Source organism: Scatophagus argus, chromosome 11, assembly GCF_020382885.2.
Source record: "Scatophagus argus isolate fScaArg1 chromosome 11, fScaArg1.pri, whole genome shotgun sequence".
Classification (NCBI taxonomy): domain Eukaryota; kingdom Metazoa; phylum Chordata; class Actinopteri; family Scatophagidae; genus Scatophagus; species Scatophagus argus.
The window spans coordinates 10,240,832-10,261,267 of NC_058503.1; the positions used below are offsets into that span (position 1 = coordinate 10,240,832).

General features: G+C 43.0%; 1 protein-coding gene across 1 annotated transcript; it reads right to left on the minus strand.

Annotated features, from left to right (window-relative positions):
* Positions 1–1,429: 1,429 nt before the first annotated feature.
* On the minus strand, positions 1,430–20,312 carry LOC124067394 (vang-like protein 1). Its single transcript, XM_046404711.1, has 9 exons — positions 20,113–20,312; positions 15,822–16,076; positions 14,711–14,882; positions 8,488–8,916; positions 8,148–8,323; positions 7,069–7,202; positions 5,247–5,397; positions 4,098–4,332; positions 1,430–3,508 (listed from the first exon to the last, which is right to left on the minus strand). The coding sequence occupies exons 2-9, from the start codon at positions 15,890–15,892 to the stop codon at positions 3,248–3,250; spliced, it is 1,629 nt and encodes a 542-aa protein (XP_046260667.1). The 5' UTR covers positions 15,893–16,076; positions 20,113–20,312; the 3' UTR covers positions 1,430–3,247.
* Between the last annotated feature and the right edge of the window lie 124 nt (positions 20,313–20,436).

Sequence of the window (20,436 nt, forward strand, 5' to 3'; positions counted from 1 at the left end):
CTTTAATGTCTGAACCAGATATTTACCTCAAATTACCAGTGACATTCATTACTGTATAGGTACTCTATACTACATACATACACCATAATTTTAAGATAAGAACTTTATCGATCCTGCAGGGAATTGTTAAATTATTTTGGCATGTTACTGAAAATACTAAAATGCTCAAAGTAGGACTTTATACTTGTCGAATCTGAGTGCTTCTTCCAGCACTGAGCAGAACCTTCAAAACCAAATTTCTTTTACTGATAATCTGTTCAATTACATGGCTGTGGCTCATTGTCCTCACTGCATGTTAACCAAACAGGGTGTATGCTTCCTGTTCCGTTTTTATTTTTTCCTTTCAGGTAGTACAACTTAAACTCTAATGCTTGGTTTATCTAGAAAAGGCACATTTTCTGCCCAGGGGGTCGACAGCTTTGAAATTGCGAAACCACGTGCTGACAGTCTCCTTTTTGAATAGCAAAACCCTAATCTCTGCTTTCATCTCTCACTACTTCCCTTTTCTCCATCAGGTTTATCTCTCACCTGAATTAATGGGGCAGGCAGCAGCCGCACAGGGAGATAATAATGTCATTATTGAACTGACACCGGAAAGCTTATCACAATGCTAATTCCACGTTTCTTCTCCTCTCTCGCATTCCTGCACTGTTAATTCGCTTTACTGCCTTCTTTCTTCTTTTGTGACTCAGTGTTCTCGCCTTGTCTGTCTCTGCACACAAATGAAAGAGAATACAGTATACAACAACGGGTGATAGTTCTTCATTAGTGGGTGGGTGACCTGCATTTGAAAGCTAAGCTAAGCTACCTCAATAGAGGTAAAAGGTAAAATTCTTCTTTGTTGTCAAGCACTGTATGGTTACTTAATGTTTGTTCAGGAAACAAGAAACCTGGATTTCAATTTATCTGGTGCAGCTTTGGAATAAACAGACCTAGCCTAAGTTATTTTGTAAAAATAATCTTTTCTATATCTGTCCTAAAGTCACAAATTCAGAAGCAACATGTTCTTTTTAAATGCTTAAATCTTCACCCCATGTCTGATTCTGAACACTAACATACTTATAGTCAGCTTATTTACTGAAGGTGCAAGAAAAGTCATCTTTCTGTGGCATTGAGTTGGGTATAACATTACAAAGCAATGACAGGAAATGTGTGTTGCCCACCTCTTTCTAACTAGTTTAACAGCTTTTAACACTGAAACTACTCACTACAAAGTTACATGAGTGTGTCACATTTTAATAACACAACATATTTGCACAACTTTGATCTAACGAATTCAAGTGAGACCGTTTTCAGGTAAAGTCATTCAATCAGTTATTTTGGGGATTCAGGATCTGCGATTATAAATGCTGACCATCTCATTAAAGGATACCAGGTGACCCACTTATTATTACAGAAAACCACAATGACAATCAAATGCCATAAAAAGGTCAGTACAAATATTTATTTATTTATTATCTTTTTTTTCTTCTTCTTTTTTTACAAATGTGACTTTGACACAGTAGTTGTGTTTTTACATGTTTTGTTGTACAAAAGATGACAGGGACAACTTGAGACTTGTGACCAGTCAGCTGCATGACATCTAGGAAAGCAATCTCTTTCTTCATTATGTTCCCTTTCTTTCTTTTTTACCCCCACCCCCACACTCCTCTCTCTCTCTCTCTCTCTCTCTCACACACACACACACACACTTGAAAACTGTACATGTATGCTGAATATGCTATCCTAAATATATAAAACTGAGGCACATGTGTAGTCAAGAACTATTTACGACCATTGACACTCCTAAAGCCTAAACAAAACTACACTGCCAGTGACCACGGTAACACTTGTGTAAATATAAATTTACAACATAAGAGGTCTCATAAGTACAAAGGGTTTTAAAAATACAGATCAAATATTCATACAAATGAACAGTTTAGTCGACTCTCGGGACAACTTTCCTGTTCCAGTAGCTGCAGATGGGTGGCAGTAGTGTGACACCGAGACAAAATACTGACAACAGGAATACTGACGCTGAGTTGAGCTGTAAATGTATGTAAAGATTTAGTGATTTGCACTAAATGATTGATTTTCAACACTTGTTTAAACGCTCGTCAGCATGAGATAAGCGACTATTCCTTTTGGAGAGGGATTTGGAGAGAACATCCTAAATCTTTTTGAAACATTAACATCCTTAAGCATTGTCTTGTGCTCACGGCTGAGTATATTTAACTTGGCTGACAGGATTTACATTATGCAGAGAGAAACTCTTATAATACACCCCGTTCATGATGAATTAAGATGAAAATCAGTGGTGTATCTTTTGTGTTTTAAAAAGGTGGAGATATAAAAAAAGGATCGACCACATGGACCTCATATCCGTCCAAACATTTAGTCTCTCTGCTAGCCTACTGAAACATCAGTGCACACACTTAACTGTACAAACCCAAACATATTGAGTGTCTGTTGGTCAGACTCTATATTCACCTGCACTGTGTTTGGCATTCAGTCCAAGAGACTCCAGTGATTTCTGTCCAGTGATTTACATCTTCATCTCTATTTACAGTCCAGTTATCGCCACAAATACAGCGCAGACTGACAAGGTTAAAAAAAAAAAAAAATCATTCAAGCACAATATTGCTAGAAAAGGTATTGGTAAAGGTAAGTAAAGGGATAAAATATATTCACATATAAATACTGTACAGACATCTGTAATACAGGACAGTTAAATAATCATTGATAAGACTGAAAAAGAGCAGATTTGGTGAAACATGTTCAGGGTTATATCAAATGTCCTGGTTACCATAGCAACCCCCAGGGAGACAGAAGAGACAGGCAGAGACAGATGCCAGGTGTTCACTACATTCAAGACACACACTTACTTTTATATTGTAAATCACACACACACACACACACACACACACACACACACTCACTCCTAAATCATGAACTCTCCCATGCAGGCACACACTGGCACATGCAAATAAAGGAAGTGGAAAATTTGCAATCTGTTCGTGCATAGAGGAATACCTGAACTGTGTTCTGAAAATGTCAGGACAGAGAAAGCCAAGCATGTTCCCTCTTGTTTTACGGTTTGGTTATCGTCTGTCATGACGCCCGAGATGAAGACGAGGACAGAAACATACTCCATGTGAGAAAATTACACAAACAGAAGTACAAAAAAAGTACAAAAAGCCAGTTTTGAAAAAGTCAAACAGATAACTGTAACAGTCCAGATCAGCAGCACTGGTCGACTCTGTCACTGTTAAACTGAGGTTTCTGATTGGAGCAGCAGTAGAAACTTGTGAGACTTGGGGTCAACGTACTCCTCAGTCAGTCGGATGTAAGGGATTCTCTTGACGGTCACAGCTAGGCTGAAGTCAAGACACTTCAGTAGGAACTCTGTCCCCTCCTTTATGCCACCAGTGACTGAAGCCTCACTGACCAGTATCCACTGGTCAGCCATCCAGCGCTCAGGGCCGTACTGCAGGGTGGGACCTGGGGCCAGGTAGGCTTCGAGGAAGGCCTGGACACACAGAAACAGCCAATGACGCATTCAATATTCAAGAAACAGCACAATACTGAAAATAAAATTTTCAAAAATACTGGATGGTTTAAAGGATATTTTAGTCACAACGTGAGAGGGGGCATATTTGCACAGTTTTGACCACCACTCCTAATTGCAATACCTACCATATTAATCAATGAGATCATGTAAGTATCACAACATCACTAAAAACAGATGAGGCAAGAAACACAAGCTGCCTGATGCTGTGCCATCTGTACTTCATGCCATTGAGTAGATGTACATGTAAAAAATGAAAAAGTGGAGCTTAGTGCAACAGTCTCAGTTCAAAAGTTGCACATATAATCAGGCTAAAGTGTTGGTTTGTATACAAACGGTTGGATTTTCAAAACTCATATTTACTGGCCTGTTTGTTGCCCCAAAATCAGTGTTCCCAGACTGCAGCAAACTCAACAATAAGTTAAATAAGTACTAAGCAAAGTGAAATTGTCCTTTAAGTCATAAAGTAAGTAAACACTAACAACACACATGCACGTATATCCTTATAAGAATTTCAGCTATCTAGTTTGAGGTTCAAAGTGAAACTTGCCTTTGGGCTCATGTTATTGATGAGGCAGAAAGCAAGGTGCTTTTGGATGCTCTCCATGCTGTGGCAGTGCTGCCTCCTGGTGGTGCGGAGGTACTTCTGCAGGGCACGGGCCATGGAGGGAAATATGGCCAGAGCTGCTTCACGCACATCCATAATGTCAGACGGTGTTGCGCGCTCATCCTCTTTTTTCATCCGTCGGACGTGTGTGAAGGCCTCCTCCACGGCCACCACCAGCCTGACAAAGAAGGAACATACACACAGCAGTCAGCGTTCTCTCAGCCGTCAACACTTTAATCTGCTGTTATGTACCAGTGCAACCTTCTTCACATTCAGACATGAGTCTGTTACAGAAAGTCCGTGGAAAGTGTTTTTGTTCTTGTTATCACTGCATCAGTAACAGATTTAAAAATTTGCTACTGGAACAATCGTGAGTCTGATGTTTGCTCATCTCGCTCCTCACTGTAAATTTTATAATGTCTAACATTGTACAAACACGGGATGAGAAGATGTTAAGTTGGAACTTTTGCTGGATATTTATATTGCCATCCCTGCAGTTGGGCATGAATGAAAAATTTAAATATATTTTTTACAGACTAATCTGACGGGAGAAGAGCCTCCTCAACAGTTTAAATCTGGTAGTTCACACTATTTCCTGGTTTATCAAACTTATTTTATTCCTTTGTGCATGAGAGCACATAATGAATGACAAGTTCATTACAGCGCTTTTTAAAGGACAGGTTCCAGTATGTGAGGTCCTCGTATGTACACTGAAACAGGTCTTGCTTGCTCTAATTGCTCTTCCTTTTCATACTAGCAATTAAAAGTATTAATTATTGGAAGATGTCCACTTCACTGAATGAGACTGCTGAAGCCTCATATTCATTTCAAGGAAACACTTGAATACACCTTTGCACAAAGGAGGACTGTGGATTTTGTCCCCCATCACTTACATTCACAGCCTATTAGAAATGGATCTTCTAATGTCTTGTATGAACAGAGGGATTCATTACATCAAGAAAAACTGCTTCAGCGTGTGAACCTGTCCTTTCGGCAAAACAAGACATGACATTTGTGTCTTGGGGTACAAAGGATCTGACAGACTCTTTTGATCTGCGCCCCGACCTCCTGTCATTTGCTCCTGTGACTCACCTGGCTCTGCGTTTACGGACTCTCCTCTCGTAGTCGGCCTCTTCGTAGTACAGCTCACTGTGGGCAGCGTCTTTGCGTTTGGCTGCAGCTGTAACCATGGCCCGTGACTGATTGCCATTTCCAGGCTGTGCTCCTGCTGTGCTCCCCGGGGCTGCACCAAAAGGAAAGGACAGAGGCAAATTGGTAATTTGCTGGCACTGGGGGTTAGCAGCCCCTGACCCCACCAGACGCTGATTGATGGGCTGTATCTCTAACTGAATCATGGACAGAAAAGGTCGGATGAGAGGAGAGCTAAGATCTTAAACATCGCAGGTGGTGTAAAACAACTGTGAATCATCCTCGTTTATCAGTATTGTGTCCCTTATACACTCCGCTGACTTTTGAGAAAGAGTTGAGAGGAGTGTATGTTAATGTTTGTTACTTATCTGGGGCATCCTGCCAGATCATGTGTCTCAGTCACAGAAAATGTTAATTATAGCACTGAGAAAAGAGGCAATTGCCACTGGAAGCATGCACATTTATCCACAGACTTGGAAGACAGAACCTTTTTATTGAGCTGTGGATTAAATATTCATCATTTTACACTTCAAAGGCCATAGTTCTTGTCTGATCTGTGAATTTACTGGTTTGTGAGACAAATCCATAAAGCTAATGGAGCTTGTACAGCAATATATTAGAGTTCCTGGCATTTTATTGTGGGGGGATTCTGGTCCATATTCATGAAGATCAGTAGAGTTTGGGGGAGGTTATGGAGAGTAAACGCTGCAGGTCAGGTAAGAATATAAATCATTAATAATCTGATCTGCATATGTGTGTTTGTGCATGTGTATGCAGGTGAGAAAAACCCATTGAATGTAGTAATAAACCATGGATGAAAAACAATCCTATTGCACACTGTGGAAAGAATGCTGTCAGATCATTTGCACATTAAGCAATGTGAATATTTTCCACTGAAAATATGGGTAAACAGCAGTCTGTTTAACTTCATGGCCTACATATTCATGCTATGAGAAGAGCTGCCTGTGAATGACTTTGAATGAGAGATATGGAGAGAGAGGGTGATGGGGGTGGGGGCTGAAGCGAGCAAAAAATGAAATAAAGAAGGGGGAGAAAGTGAGAGCGAGCCGAGCTGGAGACAAGCTGAGCGGGAGGAAGGAGAGATGTGGGAGTATGTGAGGAATGAGCGTTACTCTGATGAATTATTTAAGGCTTGAAATTCCACAGCCCTCTAGAGGCCTCTCCGCTGCACTTTGATAGGGAAGGGGGGTGGGGTGGATGGATGGGAGGTACCTATCAGGACGCCATATACCAGACTACATCCCTACCATAGATCATCAAATTTGTAGTGTTGTGCAGCGGATGAGGGACTGATGGGTGGCGAGTGAAAGACCCTTTTTAGAAAGAGTGCAATATGTGGCACTACAGGATGTCCATACATGGGAGCTGGGAGGCAATATATCAGATGGAGTGAGTGAGTGTGTGTGTGTGTGTGTGTGTGAGAGAGTAGTAGTAGTGCTTGCTGCAGATGCAGTATGACGAAGGCTTCAGAGTGCACTAAAGTGAACTGAACCATGAAATTAGTGTGCAGTGTAGAGGTATTCTGAGGACTTTTAACTGTACTTACTGTCCAAAAGGTATGTTCTCAGTTTGTTTTTAAAAGCTGCTCATGGAAAAAGATGGACATGGGAAAGAAAACATCACCAACAACAGAGCAGAAAGAGTGGAAAACCTGGCAAACCAGGGCATGTAACAACAAAGGGGACAACAATAGAAATGTTACATAACACAGGAGGTCATTATTGCGACAGATGACGCAACTAACCGTCCACGTTGTAGACCTTTAACCCAGCCAGGTGTTTGGCAGCCCGGTGCTTTGAGGCAGAGAGAAGTGATGGGTTATGGATTGGAAAATCTCTGTAGTAATACTCCAAAATGGACAGAGCAGCCCTCTGAATGCTGTGTGAGATGAGAGACAGACAGAGAGATAAAACTCAGAGCCATTAGGAATAGGATTTATATTATATCCTTGTACCAACTGAACAGGAAACTGAGGTTTACCTTTTTTGCCTGATGAGGACCTATGTGTAATTAAAATACTGATTTTATTAAAAGAATTCTGTCCCAATTTAGCACTGGACTCCTACTCATGATGGACAGTTTACACAAACTTTGCCTTCTATATTCCATGTATTTTCCATCCTTGTGCCTTCATTACCCACAAAGCAACTTGAATGCTGACAGTTTGGTCAGAAATTCTAGTGTGTCGTGCTAGAAGTGGCTGTCAGCTTCAAGCACAGACGAGGAGTGGGCTACAGAGGTGTAGTAAGCTCACTTCTCTCCTATTCTACTCTGAACCCCCACACTTTTTTCATTTTCAGACTCAAAGTCTTCGACTGACTCAAAAGACATCACTTGAGGCAGTTTATCAGAAGTCCAGCAGCTCTCCCAGGAGCCACAAATGGCTTCATGCAACTTTGTTCATATAAGCAGTACTACCGCCCAAGACCTGAAAGCAAATTTTGATGTGTAAAATCTCAGTGGCTCTGCAGGTTATTGGATGGTGATACAATCTGAACACCCCCCCCCCAAAATCTGAGAATAGCTTGCCTTGAGGAAACTAGACGAGGAGGCTGATGAGTAACTGAATTAGCGCCTGTGCCAGTCTTCCATGTGGACATTTATTACACACATAAGTCATCTTGATAGAGTGTAATGACTGCAACAGAGTGACAGTGTGTGTATCTCAATGTGTATGGTACGGAAAGGTCATATTGTGGAAACTGTAAAAGGATTATATCCATAGTATCTTTCAAATTTTTCCTTCTCCAATTCTTTTTTTTCCATCATAATCTGTATATAAAGCACACAAAGGAGGTAATTACAGTGAATGAACGTTTGTACCTTAGCTGTCCAATGTTGTAGTAACGCGTCTCTCCGTCAGTGGAGCGAATGACAGACACGCTGTAGCAGGGCTGGATGTGACGAAGCTCCAGCAGCACAACGGCCAGGTAGTGGACAAACAGCTGGGAGTCCACGAGGGACACAGCAAACTGGACGATACCATGGTAGTCCTCGTCCTGCTTAGACCACATCACAGCTTTAATGAAAAACCTCCTCTTTATTTTCTATCATATATTCAACCAGGAAAGATACAATGAAATGTAAACCCAAAGACAGTTTTTCTTAAACCCATAAATAAGACATTTGTAATGCTCTTACTAGATCACACATTCAAACCCACCTGAGCATCAAGTATCCGAACCCCATAGAAAAGCCAATATGACATGGTGAGCAGGAGTGTAAGAGTGGTGAGGAAGGCACGATACACACACACTCTGGGCAGGCTGGCGCGGCCTGGTCGAAGAAACAAGGCCCAAATGGCCACCAGAAGGATGAGGAGCTTGAACGAGATAGAAAGGAACAGACCCTCGCAGGCAGCGCCACAAGCCTGCAGTCTGTCGGGCCACATGACAGCTGGAAGAAGCAGGAACACCAAGGGCGTGGCCAACACCAGCAACCCCACACATATACCCAAAGCTAGGGGAAGGTAGCGGCGGAAGCCTTGGGTGCGGTCCTGTATGCCTTTACCCAGTCCGACCACTTCTTCCTGGGAAATACTCAGCTCTGAGGTTCCTGTCACTGCGGTGGTGGTCTCCCCCCAGTTATCATCCTGAAGGAGGAGTGAAAGACATGAGGAGAGGGGGCATGTTACAAGTCATCAATATATGTTTGGGTATGTTGGAATGTCTTGTTTTGGTTTTTTTTTTGCATTTTTATAGCTGCATTAATTGACCAAACATCCATCCATCCATCCATTTTCTATACCGCTTCTTACTGCTAACTTTGTCTGCCGTTTGGTGCCGGACAGGTCATGTGAAGCGGGTTTATCACAACCTTTCTGCTAAAAACAGCTTGCTGCTGCATTTGGAAACAAGACTGGTGATAGCAGAATGTGCAGGAAAACCAAGGAACTAAGATGCCAAACCAAACCAAAGATGCTAAAATGCACCATAAAAGTACATTGTGGTTTTGTCTCTAAGGGTGTCTCCTTTCACATTACACACTGTTATTTGATCTACTGAAAATATAAAAATGTTGGCAATAATTCTGTCCACCTCTATTTTAGTTGTTTTATAGGGTGTTTCAGATATTTATAACTTTTACTTAAATGTTCAATTCATCAGTTTCCAATAAAGCCAAAGGATGTTCAGTTGTTCTCGGCGGAAAAGATAATCTAATAATCTTGCAAAGAAAACCATCTGCTATGCTGGATACCTTCAGGGGTAGTGTTTTCTTTTTCGTAATTTAAAAATAGCTGACAAAACAGGGTAAAACTCATGAAAATCTGACAAATCAACAAATAAATTAAAACCCAAATCTGACTTTCAACATTGCCACCATTGTCCTTCTTTACTCCTGCACAAGCAATCAGCATAGACTCTCTGCACTGAGCACACAGCACATTCTTTGTGCTATTTGATTTTCCTGCGGTTTTGCCTCATTATGACAGGGTTTGGAGTCCCATTGAACTAATATAATATGACAGGTTGGGAAGTGCAGTAACGTTGATGCACACTGACATATATGGGCACACACAACCACAAACACACACTGAATCACAACAACAAAAGCTGAAGCTTTCCAGGCCCATCACTGCAAATTAGAGTCATTTTTTCCTCCTAGCCAGCAGGGTCATTTTAAGCATAAAGCTTTCCAACAAAGAGATGCATGCAGTATAAATTAATGACAAATTTGCTCTGAAGAACCATTCATTTTTTTTTGTCTGCCTGTCATTAATTCGAGTAATTAGCCATTCATTGTCCCTCACTGTCACAGTGAGTGTCACAGCATTGTATATCCCTCTGACTTCAACAAATCAGAGGAGCCCCAGCTGCAGAGAGAGGAATGAGGGCTGGGGAAAATGACAAGCTGAACAGATAAGCCTTCACGGCTTCACACACGTGTGCACACGCATGTGCACCTGAGCACATCAAACAGTCTGAAAAGCCTCAAACTCAAAACATATGGGCCTGATGTAGCTGCGGTGAAACCAGACACGCTGAAACACAGACAGAAGATGGCAACAGAAGTTCTCACCTGTCTGCTGTATCCCACTGCAAACTGTGCCATCTCAGGTTATTAAGAAGCTAATTTAACTTCCTCAGGCAAAGTGAAAACCTGCTGCTACTCGTGGAATGTGAAATATAAAGTCAATATCGTCTTTGCATCTTTCCAATCGGGAAAATGCAGCATGAATATGGTAAATAAATATGAATTTTGCCTTCTATTACTGTTCACGGCTAATTAACTCAGCCATGCTGGAGGAGCGGATGACATCAGGAGCCAGAAGATGAATGAGCGTGACAGGAAGTGAGGGAGGGAAAGGGAGCGAGGGGGAGGGTGGTAATGGTTAAGGTATGAGATAAATGAGACAGGAGGTGGTGGTGGTGGTGGTGTGTGTGTGTGTGTGTGTGTGTGTGTGTGCGTGCACATGTGCAGAAGCAGCTTTTCATTCTGGGCATCTGTCTGCAAGAAACCAGAGGTCAGCTATGTAAGTGTAGTGTCAACTCCATTTAGTAAGCAATGTCATTTCTATTCGTCTATCTTTATCCTCTTTTGTTGCCTTTCTTTCTTATGCCAACTCTTTTAACAGGGTCCCAACCATTGTAACAGGGTCTGTGATCAATCAGTGATTGAAACTGATAGTTAAGTCTTAATCCTGGAAACATGAGTCGACTAAACAATATGCACTGTATTGGCTTGTTCTTGAGCTTCTGACAGTGTCACACAGTGTTCATCAGCAGATTAAGTTTGCTCTGTTGTTACCAGGGTTTCCGTTATCTGTTTTGCTTTGTTTTTTTACAGAAAAAATCTGTCCAACATGTGCAAATCTCTGCGGTCATAATGCCCATTTAAAATAAATCTCTTGTGTTCACACCAAACACGAAACAAATTTTTAAGGCGGCCTGATCATATGCAAGTCAATGCAAAGTGTATTCCTGTCAGCTGAAAATATTCACCTTGAGCAAAGAGGTTGAGCATGTTGCAATAAACAGCCTTAAGCTGTTTAACAACATAAATAAAAGAATCTTGAGTTTGGATGTATTTGAACACTGCACTATTGGTGATGATAAAGACTCTGCAGAGAAACCGCTCTGTGAGAACATCAGCTGTGAGGCACAGTTTTGTTGTTGCTGGATGAAAGAGGAGGAAGAAATTTAGCTTATTTTATTTTCCTGTACTTTAAGTTGGTTGCATATCTTCACCTGAAAAAATAACCTGATAATGCTAGCATGGGTGAACATCCTAATTCACACATACAGTAAAGGATATTATCAATTACAGCACGAAGGAAGGCTGCAAGGAAGTCATTTTGACACGTCACGGTAGGAAAATCACAAGTATGATTAAGTTAATGGTATCTGAATTACATTTAGCTGCTTCGATTTCAGGGTCCTGGTATTGTACATGTTAGCTCACAGTCACATCACAGGGACACTTGAATAGGACTAAGAGTCACCATTAATATTGACAAAAACACATGTGCTTTTCAAAACATGCCAAGTCAAAATGTTTACTGTGAAAAATCATTTTAGACAGTTCAGGTAAATGTACATCTGCAATATATAGTGGATCTTTTCAAACAGTCTGCGTTCATCATGCTCAATCTGGACATTTTATTCTCCTTAACAAAGTTTCTGCAGACAGACTTTCCTCACCTCCCGACAGGCCAGGCACCTAACGCCACTCCAGACCACATACAACACTGGGTGAGCGTGGTGCCCTCAGACCTCTACCTCTTCCTGAAGATGAAGAGGAAACTCTGTGGACGTTATCACTGCTGCAGATAATTTTCTGGTGACTTCTACAAATCAGCTCCATCAAGTGCTTTCAGTTAAGTGTTTTATCAGACTGAACATTGTGTTGATATGTACGTGTGTACAACCAAGTGAGATGACAAACAGAGATCATACCATCAGGTTAAAGGCTGCCAGAGCTGACAGTCTGCAGCTCTGAGGTACTGTAGCTCCCCTGAGTTATCTCCTCTTTCATTCACCCATTTCACACTGGCTTGAGACTGAAAGCCAATCAGCTTGCCAAGCCACTGGGAACTCTCCCAGTGCATCCAATGGCCAGTCCGAGTCTGCTACCAAGCTAATACACTGTCAAAACCAGCCATTAAGTCTCAGTGGGTAAATCCCAAAGATTAGAGCTCCACTAATCGCACCTAATCTCTATATACAGTGAAGCTTGAAAAAAGAGTAAGTAAATGGGAGAGAATGAAACAGACAGGACAGAGAGAGACAGAGAGAGAGAGAGCTGCTGCTGCTTGCTTGGCAGTCTTGGCACAGGGTGAATATGGACTATGGTTGGTCCTGATCTACCATCACAAGGCACAACAACACAACAACGTGCTGATTAGCACCATTCACAGAGACTCACACATACAGTACACACACTACTCAGTTTTATCAGCTGCAAGACACAATAGTAGCCCGGATGGAGGCTAAAATAACATTCACACGTTGGATGTTGGTGAGCAGATTAGCATCAGTGTGTGTGTGGGACAAAAACAAACGGCCTTAGTTTAAAATGCCTGGCAGTTTTCCTAAAATGTACTCCGTTCTTGTGTTATTTCTACACTGTATAAAAAGATGTGAGTGTAGCAGGTATGAGTAGGTGTCTGTGTGTCCATGTATTCAATGAGAAGTGGAAAGAAGTGCAGCCTAAAATGCAAGAAAAAGAATATGTGCCACCCCCCAATATGCTTTGGTGTTTGCTAGAGCTAACACTGTGAATTGAAGCTGCTGCCTTCTGGCGCTCACAGCGTTTAGTCTCACAAAGCAGCATGGACAGTTTCAGTAACAGGCTTGGCGCTCTCTCTATGACTCACTCACACATGCACAGAAGCTGTAGTCCAAGACCATATCCTTATGTCATAGGCATGCGTGTAAACATGAAGGATTATTCATATCAGCTTTCCTCAAAGTGGCGTTTGGCGGGGGATGCTGAAGCTAATCTCGGTCTGTGAGAACGTCTCTCTGCACTCGAGCCTGTTAGTGTTACAGCAAATCTGCCATCTAACAGAGAAAAGGCACTTGCTCGGGTGGACCCTGGCGGCTGTGGTGGTTCTGGTAATGGCGGTGTTGCTGCTGTGCCATTTGGACACATTTGTCTCGAGGGCTAAGGCAGTACAATGGCAGATTACCTTACACTGCGGACAATGGACATAAGCTACAGGCTGACAATCACATGACATGGTGGAATGTGGCCGCCTGGCCAGAAGGAGATGCTGAGCGGAGACGGCAAAATGGGTCAGACCTCTCAGAAATTGTTTGGCTGAAGACGTGTTCCCATCCTAATCACATTAAATAACACTTTATACTCACTTTTGCAGGCACCTTGCACTTCCCAGACACACACTTTTTTTCTTACACACCAACAGTAGACACAATGACAAACTGCTCTCTTTTTACTACAGATTTCAAGTAGGTCAGCGAGCCTGTGAAGGCAGCCCAAGGCAGAGTTCTCTCTCTCTCTCTCGAATGATATCTATAACTCTTCTTCTTCCTCCTTTGGTTGTCGTTTTGCTTCCCATTCAGCTTTCTTTAACTTCTACTCCGATGTACCCACTTGCCTGCATTGAAAGGAACGATCTGACATTTTTTGAAATATACTTATTAACCTCCTTGTTAAGAGTTGGATGGGCGGACTCGATCCATAGCTAGAGAAAAACACCAACCAGCACCTCTAAATCTCACTAATTAATGTCTTAAATCTTCTAGTTGTATCTAACTAGAAGAAGCAGCCTGGCACATAACTGTATCCCTACTACTCCCTGCTTCATATCTAACTCACAGTAGTGAGTGTAATCAACTTTTCAATCTCATGCAAGAAAGCCTAATGAGCGTATTTCCCTAAATGTCAAACTGCTCCTGAATGCATCCCTGCTGTTGACTTAGTTACAAGTCCACTGTCTTTGAGCTGCATTATCACAGCATTTGGCCTCCCTGTGTTGACTTGAAAGCCTATTTTGCTTGCAGAGCTCAGCAAAATCAGCTTTATGGAATGACTGGTACCAATTTGCTCTGCTTTCAAAGCTATAAGGCATGACAGTTATACTCAGTATCACACACTCACACACACACACACACACACACACACACACACACACACACACACACACACACACACACACTATATAACCATCATTGTCTGTACAAATCCGTCCAGGCCTACAAGAGGGATACTAATCCTCTGACCTATTTGATCCCTTGTCACCATTGCTATTATGTGTCAGGCATTGTGGCAATGGGCAGCCAGCTGTGTGAGTTTATAAGGTCACGGTGGGAAGTTCATAGATGGATTACTGGGCCTCCTGATATATTCTAATGGAACAAATCAGTAATCAGGCTGTAAAACAGCATGCATTTCTCTTCCGTGTACACCTCCACTGAAAATACCTGGGCCTCGTCTCCATGATCTGCTGCTGGTGAGGGTTCTCCAGGCAGAGGCTCTCCATTGTGAACAGGGGAGTCCTGCGAGGGGGTGTCAGGGGGGTTGATGACGACGGACCTCTCAGAGCGGCTGCTGTCTTTGCTGCTGCTGGCCTTGTGCCGCTCACGGCTTCGGTCCCTGGAGTAGAGCGAACACACAATGACCTCGGAGAATGGCACAACAAGAACAAAGGCACATAAAGCTAAGATCTGAAAGATATAATCTGCTGATTATTTTCTAGATTAATCATTTTGTCCACAATGATATGTGAATATAGTTAGATTTCCTACTAGATTTCATATTTTGCCTGACCAACAACCACACAACCCAGTCCACAACCTCCCTAAAATCAGCTTACTTAGTTATTCCAAAGAAGTTTATAACCACTCAAGCGTCAATAAACAAAACAAGCTGAAACAAAAAAACTGTTTATCGATTATGTTTTATTATTTTAATCTTTTTGACGCTCCAAACTTGATAAAATTTGTTAAATCCGCTGCTTTTCTCTGTCATTTATGGCAGTAAAATAAATATTTCTGGGTCTCGGCTATTTGTCTGACAAATCAAGACATTTTGTAGATTCAACCTTGTACCCCGTGGGCCAAATGATTAATAAGCACATGAGTATAATAATAGGCAAATGATTCAATAATAACAATAATAATAACTGTTTTTTTCAGCCTTGAATGACAAAAACGGATAGAAAGGATTAAAAACAAACATTCAAGCAAACAAACACAAGAGTGAGGAATCGACAGGATGGGAATTAAGCGATTCTCTCGTTTGTAGAATAGACTGAAATAGGTTAGAACCACTCGGCTGTGACGACCCTAATCCACAAACTCTGGCTGTGTCAATCTCTAGCTTGTTGTCGCTCTATCCCTGTCTTAGCATCTCATCTGATTTATCTGTTTGCAACCAACATGAGGCCTGCTCAAAGACAAACACAACAAACTCACTGAAGGCATTGCATGAAATACCACAGCAAAGGCTGTCGTGAGAGGTGCAGCGTGTGATCCAGCAGACATTTGTGTCATGGGAAAGTCAGATGAGAAGGCGGATAGACAGGAAGCATACCCATGTCGGTTTGATCTCCCCGAGCGGCTTGAGTGATAGGAGTAGCCTGAGTGGGTCGACTCAGTGTCCATTCCAACGCAGTGCAGAGCCGGCGGCTGGCCGGGGGTGGGGTGAGGAGAGCAGAGAGACTGGCAGAGAGAGGAAGTCGGCAGCAGCGCTCACGAGGAGGAGGAGTGGTTTGCTACAGAGACACGCCTCGGGAATCCACGATGACAGACGACTACTCCAGAGAGCTGCTTTGGTGGCCACATTGACCTGAGAGAAAGAGATAGAGGGTGTGATGTTTGCATTAAAATATGCTTTCTAACAAATAATACATTAAGGCGAGATATTTCTGGAAGGGCAGATGGATAAATGATCTGTCATTAATGTAGGGACCAGGCGGGTTTATTCCGGTCTAACCTTGTCTCTAACTGCTATGCAACTGCTAGTTATAAAAACAGCTAGCAGTTAAAAAAATACAACAAACTCTCAGTTTCATGTGTGAAATCTCCAGCCTGACATTCTCCTTTTAGTCGTTATGAGGTCGGGCTGAAACTATCAGACTCACTTCCCAGGCTGTAATGTATGCTGTGTCGACACATGAGCATGTCTTATTGCTTCACCATGCATGACCATTCATTTAGACCTCAATCTACATCCTGTCTGTCTCCCAGCTGTTGTCCTGACAACCACCTGCCAATCACTGTCCCCGAGCCCACTTTCATTTTATTAACTGGGATTATTCTTCTCCCTTCTGCCATTTACAGGCTATTTGTTATCTCTGTAGCCAGTGGTGCATATAAACAGTGAAACAGCACATTCAGCATATTAGGATGTGAATCAACAAAGCAGCACGGAGATCACGCTCTGAGAATGATGGTTAGACGAAAACACGTCACTATCGCTGATTTCCATTAAGATGAAACAAGCTGGGTTTTTCTCTTCTTCCATTGTGGGAAATATGGCGGGAGCCCATGTTAAACTGCCTCACAAACCATTACAGCAACACAGAGTGTGAGCACAGTTTCTCTGAGAGTCCCCACTGATGCAGCTGTGCTATTGAAAGCAGGGGAACATATGTCGAACAAGGCAGAGCTGCATACATGCAGGACTTCAATAAATACTGCACCACTGCAACATACCCCTCACAGCATCAAAGCTCACGTGCATCACTCGCAGCATCAAATTTTAAACTCAAGGCAGAGTTTTGACAGAGTAAAACCACGTCTCATCTCATCCATCCACATCTGGAGCGTCCGCTGTTGCCCTGGCAACACCAGAGGCAGCCCCATCTAACAGCAATAATCAATCACCCCCTGCTGAGAGTAAATCTGTATGATACACTTATGCGTAGGTCTAGAGAGAGTGAGGTTGGAGGGGATGGCACATGGAGAGGGCACAGAGAGCAAACAACGGCTTCTCATCACACCCAGCACCCGTGTGGTTAAATGAATGAGCCTCTGAGTTGAATAAAAACTGTTAACCCCCTGAGTGCTGATCTGTGAACGCGTGTCAGTGGTATGTGGGCCAAGATGATCCCTCTGAGAAGCCACTCATCCAAGAGACGAGCATGCAGAGGCACAGTGAACCAGGCCATGTGGAAAATCGCAGCCACGGGGTAAGAAAAACTATCAGTTACAAACCAACGGACAACTATGAATAAGGCATGCGGGCATAACAACGTACGTTAGAAGCATGCGGCTGCCTGTTTCCTCTGGTCCATCCAAAAAAAGTCAGTAGTCCTCTGAGAGGGACGATTCTGTGTGGAAAGTGAAGTGAAGCGTGGTCGCTTTCCCGCAGACCGTTCTGGCTGGCTGCACAGAGAAGAGATTCATGAGGGCAGAAAGTGACACTAACGTAAAACAAACACTCATTAATGTGCTTGTTTAGGGGAAGGAGGCTGTTGCACAGTGGAAGCGACTGTAATTACATATGGCAGGCTCAGAGGTACATGCACATGTGCTGGGCTCATTTTCTTTTATTCCAAAGAGAGAACACACTGCAAATACGTGTGGGTCTCCATGGCTAACATCTGATCAGGTCAAGTTCTTCGCAGCATTATGCCTTGCTGACCCAATTCCTCAAATTATTATTATTGATAAAACTGAGAAAGCGGGGGTTTTAGTTTAATGTGGCTACAAAGAAGTTGGCCTCCAATCTGTGAGGAAAATAAGAAACGTGGAATTTGAGATTACATTAAAGTTCCTGATGCACTGTTGGCGCCCTAAAAGGCACAGCTCAGCCTCTTAGCTCATCTAGAGCACATGCCGAGGTCTGGTTGCCATGGAATCTGTGCCCTCCCTCGCACCCATTAGGCCTTGTGCCTCCCTTCCTTCATGTGCACCCTGCCCTGGTGGCATTATGCCATAATCTGCCAGATGCAGCAGCTGGCAGTCTGCTGTGTTTAGTTCATTTCCTTTACTGTTTGTTTCACAATTCCAAAGCAATCTATAAACTACAACACACACAACTAATATTACTTTGGGGCCACAGCTAATGATTATTTAAATTCTGATGACACTGCTGATTATTTTCTTAATTAACTGGCACACTATGTCATTTACAGTGACATTGCTGACATCTTCAATTGCCTGTTTTGTCCAACCAACAGTTCAAATGCCAAGTATTTAATTTACTGCCACAGAAAACCAGCCAATAATCACACTTGGCGTGGAAACTGAATCTTTGGCATTTTAACTAAAACAAATGGCGTAAACAATGAGCCAATTGTTCCGTTTCAGACAAACTGACTAATTGTTTCAGCTGTACACTATTTTAGTGGCAAATAACATGTAAGCAGACACTACCCTACAAGCACACACACACACGAGCAACACAGTCCAGTAAGCTGGGTAAAACCGCTCAAACAAATCAAAGAATGGCCGACAGAGCGTGTGCCAGTGTTATTTATAGTGATAATAATCTCCAAGCTGTCCATGGACTTCAGATAACCCAGAGGACCAGCTGCTGATTAACATATTATGACGTCCCTCTTGACCGACTAAAACTCACACAAACTGAGAAACCCGAAGATGCACAGACACGAATCTTCCCACGGAAGCAACATTTTCTTTCTTATTTCATGAACCTGAGCTTCTTGGCACAGAGGTGTTAGTCAGAGAGAAAACCTGTGACCTTTGAGTGACTGGATAGAGTCTCAGCCACTCCCACCCTGCTGCTCTTCCACACACACACACACACACACACACCCTGCAGTAAAAGGAGAAAGTTAAGACCTGACACAGTTCTCTGGAATGCAAACTTAGTCCCCTCTGATCCGCTCATGTGGAACTAAATAAAAGCACAGTAGCGGGAGAGTGAGCTGAGCGCAGAGCAGATATCTCATCGTGGTCCTGCTTTAAGAGCACTGCTTTTATGTCTGTAAATACACTACTGTACACTACTCTACGATTCAGCACGCATTACACTGTGCTATCCAAGCAAGGCAGGATCCTAGTGCGCCTCAGAGGCCTAAAAGGTTGCTCCACTTCTCATTACACTACAGTGACACACTGCCCTGCCTGCCACAAAACTGTGTTTTAACAGAGAACAATGGCAAAATGCTTTGCCAACACCGCTTTCTTTTGATCACTCAGGGCAAGACTGGCTTCCAAAAGGCGGGGGGGGCATATTGTCCTTAAACCTCTCTGGACAGGACCTATCAGCGCTGCTCAATAATAGATGAGTGCAGGCGCTGCACAGTTTCACCGCAGCATCATGACTCTGCGATAGCGATGAAGACGGCACCGAGAGAGTGAGAGGAGGAGGCACGTCGTAGTAACAACAGCTCATCCAGCTGCGCGCAGTGCGCTCCCTCCAGACAGCTGCTGATGATGGCGACACACACCATCACCCCGCAGCGGCGGACTGGTCTGAAACGCCCTTTTATTTAATGGGCTTTTGGGTCTGAGGGCGAGAGGGATGTGATGTTACTTCTCTGTTACACAGCTGCAGTGTGGGTTACAACAGATCTCCTTTCAGTCACATCCTGAACACCATTAAGCACAGGAGCTACTATCACCTCAAATAATACACGCATTCTTCTGGCTCTGCCTATTCATGTGCGCATGAGAGGTACGGGATCTGCGTCTGAATAAAAACTAAGGGTAAAGCCCTTCTAAATATGGGATAAAAAAGGCGTGTGTGATGAGAATAAAACGATTCCTTTTTTTTTCTCTTTCTCCACGACGCAGCATTGAACTTCATCGGTAGGCTAATTCCTGTAAGGGGTTGTGGCTCAGGATTTCATGGCTGAGGATCCACCCGGTGCATTGAACGCAGCTTCGCGATGATCAGCTCATTTACCTACCTTTTACGTCTCAGATGTGTGGCATTTATTCCTCCTTGAGTGTCTCGGTGTCAGCGAGTGGACGAATGCGCCGCCGCGCCGCTGCCGCTGAGGCGTCTGCGCTGCACTGACAGGAGGCAGCTCCCTCATAAGAGCCTGGTCATTGTGGTGAGCAGCTTCAGAGAGGGAGGCAGCATGGAGGTACAATACACGTCCAAACCGGTGAGCATTTTCAGCTGGAGCCCACAAGAGGTCGTCCTTTAAGCAGGATGTTTGTGTGTTTTCTAATTTCAATATTTTCTTTTTGTTTAAGCTTCACTTGAAAGTTTTGAGTTTGATTGTGCT

Coding starts and splice junctions, on each gene's coding strand:
- LOC124067394 (XM_046404711.1), bottom strand. CDS start 15,892: ATGGACACTGAGTCGACCCACTCAGGCTACTCCTATCACTCAAGCCGC. Junction 14,883..15,821: donor GGGAGATCAAACCGACATGG/GTATGCTTCCTG, acceptor GCTCTACTCCAG/GGACCGAAGCCGTGAGCGGC. Junction 8,917..14,710: donor ATCATGGAGACGAGGCCCAG/GTATTTTCAGTG, acceptor CTCCTCCTTCAG/GATGATAACTGGGGGGAGAC.